Below are 12,112 nucleotides of genomic sequence, written 5' to 3' on the forward strand. Positions count from 1 at the left end.
ATGCCCTGTTGGATATGATACTAATGGCAATGTACTTTTAGGCCTCATGCACACTGTTTAAGGCCCCCCAGGTGGGTTCTGCCATAATGTGCTAGTATGCACAGCAGATGAGTACATTATGGCAGACTTACCTGCCATATGGTGTCCTTCAGCGCAGCGCTGGGACCCATCCGGCAGGCACCTGGCGCTTCCATCTTTGGCCGGTCTTCCGTCTGGGTCCTGTGCCTTCAGCCATTTGATAGGCCAAGCCACGATGATGCCACTCCCACACATGCGCACAGGAGTCACATCGCCGCGGCACAGATGGGGGGGGGGTGTAAAAATTTGCTGAGCTGCGCATGCGCGGCTCAATGAACATGATAGCTGACAGGCAGAAGGATGCATTTATGGCAGGAGAGACCAATAGGGTCTCCTCTGTAATAAATAACTTGCTTGTCAGCCACTTGTTTAAACAACAACTTTACTTCCACTTTAAGGCCGGGATCACACTGGTACGACACGACTGTTCTATGACTGTCGATCCGACTTTGCCCTGCGACATCAGTCCTACTGCCATCTGGCAGGATACAATTTTGCTTCAACTTTGAGATAGTCCAACTTGTCCTTTGACCAATCAAAACAATCCCAGTGCGACAAATTCCTTTTCCTGCTGCTGTAATCACCATGTCGGATGTCACAAGTCGGATGGTTAGGACAAGGATCTGACTTCAATGATACTGAATGGGCTGAAAACAATTCCAAGTCAAACCAAAGTAGTGCAGGAACCTTTTTCAAAGTCGGACCAGCTCTCATAGGGAACCATTGATTTGTACACATCATGCCACATGTGCTCCTAAAGTCGGAGTGTATATATCACACCAGTGTGACCCCGGCCTGAATGTCTGGTATCAGAGAATAGTGTCAGCTGCTGATTGATGTCAATCACTTTGCCCCGAGCGCAGATTTTTTTTACTAAGCTTAATATCTCTATTTATTTAAATGGCCAGAATTTTTATTTATTCTGGCTATTGAAATGAATAAACACTGAAGTGCTAAACGTGCCTAGTGTTCAATCGTGTTTAGCAGTGTCAAGTGTTTCTTTTGCCAAAACTCTGCTGCTCCTAAACGCACAGGCAGTAGGATTTTTTTCCTGCCTCTAAAAGCAGTTGAAAGCCTATGCATGCATGGACACATAGGATAACATGCATGCATGGACACATAGGATAACATGCATGCATGGACACATAGGATAACATGCATGCATGGACACATAGGATAACATGCATGCATGGACACATAGGATAACATGCATGCATGGACACATAGGATAACATGCATGCATGGACACATAGGATAACATGCATGCATGGACACATAGGATAACATGCATGCATGGACACATAGGATAACATGCATGCATGGACACATAGGATAACATGCAGGGGAGTTTAGAGACAGGAAAAAAAAATGCCAGACGCCTCTAGGAGCAGCTGCAAAAATGTCCCTCCTGTATGCGTGAGGCCTTAAAGGGGCTGTAAAAGTCTCCATATTTTCACCTTAATACATTCTAAGCATTAAGATGAAAAACCTTCTGTGCTGCAGCACCCCCCCAGTCCCCCCCCTTTTTCCTACCTGAGCCCATTTGTTCCAGTGCCATCCATGAGCCCAGCGGCTCCAACTGCTGGCTCTCATCTCATTGGACAGATTGATAGCACCAGGAGCCATTGGCTCCCACTGCTGTCAATCAAACCCAGTGACATGGGAGGCGGGGGGATAGAGGCGAGTCCCACTCTCTATCAATGGACGCAGCAGCGGGACTCAGGAGCATGCCCACACGAGTGCCCCCATGGAAAGCGGCTTTCCGTGGTGGCACCTGATGAAGGGGAGGAGCAAGGAGCTCTGGCGGGGGTCTATGCAAAAGCCTTGCAGGTATGACATGTTTGTTATTTTTATTTTTTAAAAATCCGAACCTTTACAACCCCTTTTAATGGAATTCTGTATCTCATTTTCTCTTTGCATAAAAACATTGAAAAAACAAAAAAAAAGCTGGCCATAGATGGATTGAAATTCGGCTAGTTCAGCAGGGTCCAGCCAAGTTTCCAAATGTGGCTGCCACCTCTCGACAGAAGTCCATCGCTAGATTGAATTCTGTTGAACAGGAATATTGGAAAATGTTGCTTGATCAACAGCTGCTGATCAGTGTACTCTGACAGTGGGGAGTCCTGCTGTCAAAATACAATATCCCAGCGGGGAAGAGATTCCTCTATTCACCTTGCTTGTGTGGATGGAAGAATCCATTCCTTCTTTTTTTTTCGTTTAGCACCCAGGCTGAAAAAACAATAAAAAAAAAAAAAAAAAAACGACCCAACTATGGCCAGCTTTAGTCTACTGAGTTGTATACAAACTTGGAATATATCACTCCAAGGTGGAGTGATCCTTTAGGCTCAGTTTACATCTCCATGTTCATGAATCGCGGGCAGGATCGCCCGTGCGTTACCTGTCAATTTCAATAGCATCCCAAACACGGCATGATCTCCCACGATTCGTTGGTGACAATTACAGTAAAATCACAGTAAAAACGGACAAACAGAATCGCGGGACGTCTGTCACCCAGGGTGGATATAAATCAATGTTTTTTGGTTTTTTTTCTTAAATCTGATTTTTTTTTTCATTTAAATCGGATTTTTTTTTTTTTTTATTTAAATCGATTTTTTTTTATTTTGATCAAATTTTAATAAAATGCTTTTGGAGTAAAAATATATCTAAAGATAGTTTTGTATTTAAGATACATTAATAATTTTGTTTATTCAGCATGAAATGGAGCTTAGTTATGTAGCTGTATATTCTGCAATATTTACATTTTTGGCAAACTCATTCAATGAATCCAAGCTCTGCAAGCGGATATAACATGCACTGCATTGATGCATTCACACAATTTCACAGTAACCATGAGATAAAACAAACGTCAGGAATATTACTTTATCATATTGTTTCGAAAATCTATGTACACTACAAACTGTATGATTGAATCGGTTCTGATATCGCTGTTTTACTAACCTGACAGCTTATTATTCTAAATAGGAAACCTTCATTTTATTTGCAAATATTAAAGATTCTAACTACCAGCAAGAATAAGTCCTTAGATTTAAAGAGCACCTGTCATTCCAGATCCATCATGGCAGCGCCTGTTAGCGGGCATCCACTCACCTGCTGCCGCTGCCTCCCTCACCTTGTTGTGTCACGGCAGCATCACCAGCCGTCCCATTAAAGTGAATGGGACTGTCAGTTAGTCAACAGCGGATCAGAGGAGGAGCCACTGCGGGACAGAGATGACAGTTGCTCTTTAATAATTATGATTTAAATCAAATCCACCCTGCTGTCACCCAAAAGAAGTATATGAGCTTCTTTTGGGTGAGGGGCATCCCGAGATTCAATTTGCGTGATTTTACTGCAGATATCACTCCCGTATGCCAAGATGTGAACGGAGCCTAAAGATGGCCAGACACACCGTAAGGCAATTAGATGTACGACTGCTCTACTTTTCATACATATTATAGTATTCGTTTACACTTCTATAACCCAAGTAGTCACCCTGGCACAGATCTTGTGGTGTCTGCAGGTGCCCATTTATTTGATAAATCCAGTCTGTTAATAGATGGTACAAGGCACTTTATTTAATTTCTCTGCTTACAACACAATTACCTACTCTGTACACGGGCACAATTCCATGAATTTTTTTTTTTTGCTTGGTTTAATGGTTTTACAAACGCATATTGAAGCATTTAAATATTCCAATATCATTAAAACACATTTAAGAGTATGAATTGTAAGGCTGAGGCAACAAGTAAATATGTGAATGTCAACACCATTGAAACCAACATAAAAGATTTAAAAAAGCTTTTCTTTTTCTTGCTTCAGTATTCTAATGAAACAATATAAGAGATTACACTTTACACACCAGGACTGTGCTACTGTGCAGCTAAAAATCTGAATTCCAGGCAGATATAAAAGACACAAATGAATACAGCGCTGTATTTATTAATGATTATTTAAATGTATCTTTTTTTTTTTTTTTTTTTAACGACAAGCAGCGTGAATATGTGAATTTGGCCTGGTATTAGGCCACTGAAGTCCCTGGGAGAAGTAGCACATGGAGCCAGTCCTTTGTACAGAAGTGCTCATGTGCTAACAAACCAGGAGCATGCTTATTGGAGAAGACAGCACAGTGATACAGAAAGGGGCTTGTTAGTGGTCTGCTTCTTCTTTCACTGTCCCGTGACTGGCTGTCCAGTGACAAGACTTGCAATTGTTACTTAAAGAGGACGTAAAGTGCTGTTTTTTTTTTTTTTGTTGTTTTTTTTTGGGGGGGGGGGGGTTCTGACCTGCAAAAGTAAAGGCATAATGTGCTAGTATGCATCGCATACTAGCACATTACGCTAAACTTACCTGCAAACAAAGCCTTTGTTACCATTGGAGGCCAGCATCCATCTTCGCTCGTCTTCCTTCCATTTCCGCGGGCTCTGGCTATGTGACTGGCCGGAGCCAGGTGATGCCACTCCCACGCATGCGTGCAGGAGCCGCCGGTCACGGCCGTTCCTTCAAAACACAAGCGCTGATGACGTCATTAGTGGCGTTTACAGTAAACATCTTCTAAAGAGTGCAAGTTTAGGAGATATTTACAGTACCTATAGGGAAGCCTTATTATTATTTACATATACATTGTACATTCACATCAGTCCCTACCCTCAAGGAGCTTACAATCTAAGGTCCCTAACTCACATTCATATACTAGGGACAAATTTAGACAGAAGCCAATTAACCTACCAGCATGTCTTTGTAGTGTGGGAGGAAATCGGAGTACCCGGAGGAAACCCACGCAGGCACAGGGAGAACATGCAAACTCCAGGCAGGTAGTGTCATGGTTGGGATTCGAACCAGCGAGAGTGCTACCCACTACACCACTGTGCTGCCGTTATTAGATTATATATATTATACTAGCACTTTGAGGCGATTCAGTTCGCATTCGCAGCACTTTACAAATCATTCATTCATTCATTCATTATTATAGGCTTACCTATAGGTACAAACAGTCAAGGGAAGTTTACTTCCTCTTTAACCGCAGAAAAGAAAATTCAGGTCTCTTGTTCTGTCAAACAGCTGTGCTCAGTGGCAGGACTGTGTAAACCTCAGAACTGGATGGACAGAATGCAAATCCTTTGGCAGGTAAAACTCCTGACTTGCATGTATTTCATGGTGTATTTAGCTGCTTGCCTGGAGTTCACCTTTAAAATAGACCAGCATATTATACTGAGACATTCACCATCCAAATTCCTCAACTCTCTTACCTATATTCGGATGATTTAAAATCTTCATTATTCGAACTTCTCGAAACAACTGAAAAAAAAAAAATGAAAGATAAAAGTTCAATTGTTAACTCTCCTCTAGGTTTTCTGCAATGTACAAACTTCCTGATTAAAGTAAACTTGTCACACACTTAGGTAACTAAAACTGTCCATTTATCAAGACAGACATACAGCCATAAGAGGCGTGAGATCTCCTCCATGTCCAAAATTGCTAAAGTGGTAGTAAACCACTGAAAAAAAAAAACCTGCAAGACAATGGATCAATGTGCTAGTATGCATCGCAACCCCCCAGGTCCCCCCCCCCACCCCAATAGTGGGGACAACCCAAAATGTAGGATTTTCTTTTACTTTCAATAACGGACAGGACAAATAAAGAGGGTGAATCTCCGTAACAGACGGCAATAAGAACTGACAAACGTTCTAATCTCTCTCCTCTCTAGCCAAAACTAAAAAAAAAAAAATTGCATATAGTTATATACTTTAAAGTGGTAAAGGAAGGAGGTTTTTATTTTCTTAAAGCGGAGTTACACCCAAAAATGCGTTTCAGGGGATTCATAAACCCCCCCCCAGGGCTCAAGTATATATTATGACATGCTGCAAAGTCTGGAGGAGGAGAAGCAGTAGGACACTGAACTTCCCAGTGAATGGCTGTGTAAGGGGGGGGGGGGGGGGCGTGTCAGGACAAGCAGGACAAGTCTCATCATTGGAGAAGAGTACACCAAGTTCCCAGCATAGCTAGAGAACTGACCACAGTGTGCTCTCCTGCTTAGTGTGGTCAGTTTTTAATAGGAAAGCAGAGGGACTGGCAGGAACACCAGGGATTTCACACAAAGGAAGCAATACAAAGAGAACAGGATATTTTCTCATAGAAGTACGTGATATACATGGTACAGCGGGCACATATCAGGAATATGAAGTGTTGTGGTAACAAACGCTTTAATGTCTGGCACCAATACTTACGTTTTCAGCAGTAGTACATTGCCCATATAGCAAGTCATTCATTTCTCATTTTACATCTCCTCCATTCAAAAAAGGTTTTGTATTCTTTTCACTGAATGCAAATCTTTCTATGATTGGAGGAGGGGCAGATGGATGCCACTATCTCCCCTCAACCAATCACAGAAAGCTTCGCATTCAGTGAAAAAAACACTGAACTTTGAATGGAAGATGAGAACAACAAGCAACCTGCTATGATAAGTGTACTACAAGTCTCAGCGCAGAACTAGTTTTACTGAACTGAGCTGCAGCCAAATGTAGGACAGGCATCAATAGAGGACATTTATTTTTTGCACAGCGAATGGCCCAAATTTCCTTTTTCTAACAGTTCAGCATTAAAGTCGAGTTCCACCCACTTTTACAACTTTATCTTAAAGAAATGACAACCCCTCCACCACTCAATTTTGGATAGCCCCCCCCCCTTACTTACTTACTTCCCTATTAAAAGTCAGCAGCTGCAGTGTTTGTATCCGCTAACTTTAAAAAAAAAAATTTTTGTTGCAGCTGGAACTCCGCTTTAACATCCGGTTATTTTTCCATGATTTCATCTGTTTATTGAAGATAGGAGCTATTTAGATACCAGGAATGAAATGGAATGCCATAATTACGGATGACGAAGAATTTACAAACACGTCAAAAATATTTCAGCGCAAGCAGCTAAAAATACCAAAAAAACAGCTTCAAACAGAAACCGGCTCTGTGTTTACAGATTTTCTATTAAAAAAAAAAAGTGAACGCCTGCCACCAACACCGAGGGAAAACTCCTAGACCTAGTTCTACAACTCAAATGGGAGAGAAAAGAGAACCTGTACCACACAAAGGAAGAGTGAAGTTATATTGTGTGTCCACACCTGCTGATTGGACTATAAAAGAGATTCACTAGAATGATGAGGTTATCACTCTGCTCTCCTCCTATAAGCAGGCTCCCAGTGTTAGGCTGGTCATAGATGGATCATGTTCAAACCCAACAGATTCCTCCATCCACACAAACAAGGTGGATGGAGAAGTCCCCCCCCCCCCCACACTGTGTTATTGTATTCTGACAGCTTGGAGTCCTCAGCTGTCAAAATAGACGGATCAGTGCTGCAGCTGCTAACATCCAGTTATAGTAAAGTCGATTAATAGACTGACTTCTGTCGAGCGGAAACGGCCATACGTGGAAGAAATTCACCCTCTGCCTATTAAACTGTCCGAAATTAGATCCATCTATGGCCAGCTTTAGTCCAACAGCAATGCAGTAGAACCAAGCTGGATCACACTACTGCCTCCCCCAACCCAAACCCTGCTGATTAGAGCTGCACAATTAATCGTTAAAGTGATTGTAAGGGTTTGTTATTATTTATGTTTGTTTTTTTTTTTAAACAACATACATACAACCCCTGGTAAAAATGATGGAATCACCAGTCCCTGAGGATGTTCCTTCAGTTGTTTATTGTTGTAGAAAAAAAGCAGATCACAGACATGGCCAAAAACTAAAGGCATTTCAAATGGCAACTTTCTGGCTTTAAGAAACACTAAAAGAAATCAAGAAAAATAATTGTGGTGGCCAGTAACTGTTAGATTTATAGAACAAGCACAGGGAATAAATTATGGAATCACTCAATTCTGAGGAAAAAATTATGGAATCACCCTGTAAATTTTCATTACAAACACTAACACCTGCATCAGATTAAATCTGCTTGTTAGTATGTAGGTAAAGAGGGTAAATCATCACGCAGTGTTGCACAAGATGTTGGTTGTTCACAGTCGGCTGTGTCTAAAACATGGACCAAATACAAACAACATGGGAAGGTGGTTAAATGCAAGCATATTGGTAGACCAAGGAAGACATCAAAGCGTCAAGACAGAAAACTTAAAGCAATATGCCTTGAAAACAGAAAATGTACAACAAAACAAATGAGGAACAAATGGGAGGAAACTGGAGTCAACATCTGTGACCGAACTGTAAGAAACCGCCTAAAGGAAATGGGATTTACATACAGAAAAGCTAAAAGAAAGCCATCTCTAACACCTAAACATAAAAAAACAAGGTTACAATGAGCTAAGGAAAGGCAATCGTGGACTGTGGATGAAAGTCATATTCAGTGATGAATCTCCAATCTGCATTGGGCAAGGTGATGATGCTGGAACTTTTGTTTGGTGCCGTTCCAATGAGATTTATGCAGACGACTGTCTGAAGAAAACATGCAAATTTCCACAGTCAATTATGATATGGGGCTGCATGTCAGGTAAAGGCACTGGGGAGATGGCTGTCATTAAATCTTCAATAAATGCACAGGTTTACACTGAAATTTTGGACACTTTTCTTATCCCATCTATTGAAAGGATGTTTGGGGATGATGAAATCATTTATCAAGATGATAATGCATCTTGCCATAGAGCAAAAACTGTGAAAAAATTCCTTGAAGAAAGACACATAAGGTCAATGTCATGGCCTGCAAACAGTCCGGATCTCAATCCAATTGAAAATCTGTGGTGGAAGTTAAAGAAAATGGTCCATGACAAGGCTCCAACCTGCAAAGATGATTTGGCAACAGCAATCAGAGAAGGCTGGAGCCAGATTGATGAAGAGTACTGTTTATCACTCATTAAGTCAATGCCTCAGAGACTGCAAGCAGTTATAAAAGCCAGAGGTGGTGCAACAAAGTACTAGTGATGTGTTGGAGTGTTATTTTGTTTGTTTGTTTTTCATGATTCCATAATTTATTCCCTGTGCTTGTTCTATAAATCTAACTGTTATGCCCCGTACACACGGTCGGACTTTGTTCGGACATTCCGACAACAAAATCCTAGGATTTTTTCAGATGGATGTTGGCTCAAACTTGTCTTGCATACACACGGTCGCACAAAGTTGTCGGAAAATCCGATCGTTCTGAACGCGGTGACGTAAAACACGTACGTCGGGACTATAAATAGGGCAGTGGCCAATAGCTTTCATCTCTTTATTTATTCTGAGCATGCGTGGCACTTTGTGCTTCGGATTTGTGTACACACGATCGGAATTTCCGACAACGGATTTTGTTGTCGAAAAATTTTATCTCCTGCTCTCCAACTTTGTGTGTCGGAAAATCCGATGGAAAATGTCCGATGGAGCCCACACACGGTCGGAATTTCCGACAACACGCTCCGATCGGACATTTTCCATCGGAAAATCCGACCGTGTACGGGGCATTACTGGCCACCACAATTATTTTTATTGATTTCTTTTAGTGTTTCTTAAAGCCAGAAAGTTGCCATTTGAAATGCCTTTAGTTTTTGGCCATGTCTGTGATCTGCTTTTTTTATACAACAATAAACAACTGAAGGAACATCCTCAGGAACTGGTGATTCCATAATTTTTGCCAGGGGTTGTATCATACTTACCTCCACTGTGCAGCTCATTTTGCACAGAGTAGCCCCGAACCTGCTCTTCTGGGGTCCCTCGGCGGCTCCTCCTCACATCAGATAACCCCCCTAGGAGAAGTGCTCTCCTGGGGGATTACCTTGCGGGCACACTCCCGAGTCCAGCATTCGGCGTCATAGAGGCCAAATGCAGGACTCGGCCCCGGCGCCCGCGTCATTTGGTGCTTTCAGATCAAAGGAATGAACTTCTGATTGACAGCAGCGGGAGCCATTGGCTGTGCTGCTATCAATCTATCCAATCAAGAGCTGGGAACCCTGGGCAGAGGGACAGTGCGTCCCCGTGGGTCAAGTTCCAGGGCTCAGGTAAGTAAAAACGGGGGGCTGGGGGTTGGTCACTGCCAGGTGTTTTTTCACCTTAATGCAAAGGATGCATTAAGGTGAAAAACACGAGGGTTTACAACCCCTTTAAAGAACCGAGATTCTACCCCCCTTACGATCTAAACACAGCATTTCATCGATTCAGTGCAGAGAGTTCTTTGCGACAGCTGTCATTAAAAACAAAAACAAAAAACAGGCAGCTTGCCAAGTTTATCACAACATGGCTTAGGCAGAGATAAAACAAAAGATTGTAACATTTGGTCCTTTCAGATCAAAGGAATGAACTTCTGTCTGTAAATGAGGTCAGTTACCACTTAAAGACTAAATCTTTTTCTGACACTTGTTGCTTACAAGTTGATATCAGTATTTTTTGCTAAAAAATTACTTAGAATCCCCAAACATTAAAGGGGTTGTAAAGGTATAAATTTTTTCACCTTAATGCATTCTATGCATTAAGGTGAAAAAACTTTTGATAATACCGCCACCCCCAGCCCCCCCCCGTTTTACTTACCTGACACCTCGAAAACTCGCCTGCTCGTTCCCGACCTCCATTCAGCCGATCAGCCTGGGCGCTGATTGGCTATAGTGGATGGATTGAAAGCAGCGCAGCCATTGGCTCGCGCTGCTGTCAATCACATCCAATGACGCGGCGCGCCGGGGCCGAGTGATACAGCGAGCGGCTATAGCTGCCGGCTGTATCACGGGAGCGCGCCCGCAATAACGAACCACCATGCGAGGGAGCTCGCATTAAGGTGGTTAGTTATTGCGGGGAGGAGCTGAGACAGCCGCCGAGGGACCCCAGAAAAGCAGGTTCGGGGCCACTCTGTGCAGAACGAGCTGCACAGTGAAGGTAAGTATAACATGTTTGTTATTTTTAAAGTAAAAAAAAAATTACCTTTACAACCCCTTTAAATATATATTTTTAGCAGATACCCTAGAGAATAAAATGGCGGCTGTTGCAATATTTTATGTCACACTGTATTTTTGCGCAGCGGTCTTTCAAACGCAATATTTTTCGAAACTAAACAGTAAAGTTAGTGCAAACAGATATAATAAAAATATATTTAAAATGGTTGTAAACCCTTACATATACCCAGTGAAGTTGGCTGGCCTCGGGTGATGCAGGGAGATTAAACAATTCCTCCTACATAAGTTGTACCTGTTTGTTTACAGCCCTCTGTCCTCTACAGCTGTTCAAATTGCAGAATTTCTACACCTTATCTGAGTCTCCAGAAAGCAGGGGGTGGGAACTGAAGTTAAACTCTGCAGAGCTCAGTAAAAGAGGACTAGAGGCAAGGGACACACCCCTATCCACACAACACACAGGAAAAGAGCTGAGACTGTCTGTCTATCACAGGCTGTGTGCTGGGGATCCTTCCGCTGTCACCATTTTTCTCTTGGTGTCAGGAAAACTTGCCAGAATTGATTCATGCTGATAGCGGAATGAAGCAGCAGACAGAAATGACACTTAATGCTTTTATTTGAGAAAAGTACATACTATAGAGCAGGGGTCTCAAACTGGTGGCCCTCCAGCTGTTGCAAAACTACAATTCCCATGAGGCATTGCAAGGCTGACAGTTACAAGCATGACTCCCACAGGCAGAGGCATGATGGGACTTGTAGTTTTGCAACATCTGGAGGGCCGCCAGTTTGAGACCCCTGCTATAGAGGGATACCTCCCGCCCGCCGTATAGACAAATGATGGCGGGCGGGATGCTCTCTTGTTCTGGGCCGACGTCATATGACATTGCCTGGTCTAACAGTGTCCCTGGGACACAACGTGTCTGTGGCTCTTTATCCATGTGATCAGCTGCGTCCAATCACAGCCGATCACATGTAAATAAGGAGATGCCGTTTATCGGCTCTCCTCGCCTCACACTGATAACTTGAGAGAAGAGAGCCGATTAGCGGCATCTCCTCACAGGGGAGATCTGCTCATCAGGGCTCCGATTACAGCGCAGACTCAACACTGCCCATCAGTGCCCATCTGTGATGCCAATCTGTGCCCATTAGTGGAAAAGTTGCCCATCGCAGTCCTATTGCACCTGGTGTGA

At 42.8% G+C, this 12,112-nt stretch overlaps 1 protein-coding gene across 2 annotated transcripts in view; it reads right to left on the reverse strand.

The window, feature by feature from the left end:
• MARK1 (microtubule affinity regulating kinase 1) overlaps positions 1-12,112 on the reverse strand; it is a 229,339-nt gene that overhangs the window by 101,447 nt on the left and 115,780 nt on the right. For both annotated transcript variants that reach the window (XR_012244007.1, XM_073628355.1), the window contains exon 4: positions 5,325-5,373. Coding sequence is in view for 1 of the 2 variants with exons in the window: in XM_073628355.1 (XP_073484456.1) it covers positions 5,325-5,373 (49 nt within the window). In the remaining variant the exon portion in view is untranslated. The remainder of the gene's footprint in view (positions 1-5,324; positions 5,374-12,112) is intronic.

The sequence above is a fragment of the Aquarana catesbeiana genome, linkage group LG04 (assembly GCF_042186555.1).
Source record: "Aquarana catesbeiana isolate 2022-GZ linkage group LG04, ASM4218655v1, whole genome shotgun sequence".
In the NCBI taxonomy this organism is placed as follows: Eukaryota; Metazoa; Chordata; class Amphibia; order Anura; family Ranidae; genus Aquarana; species Aquarana catesbeiana.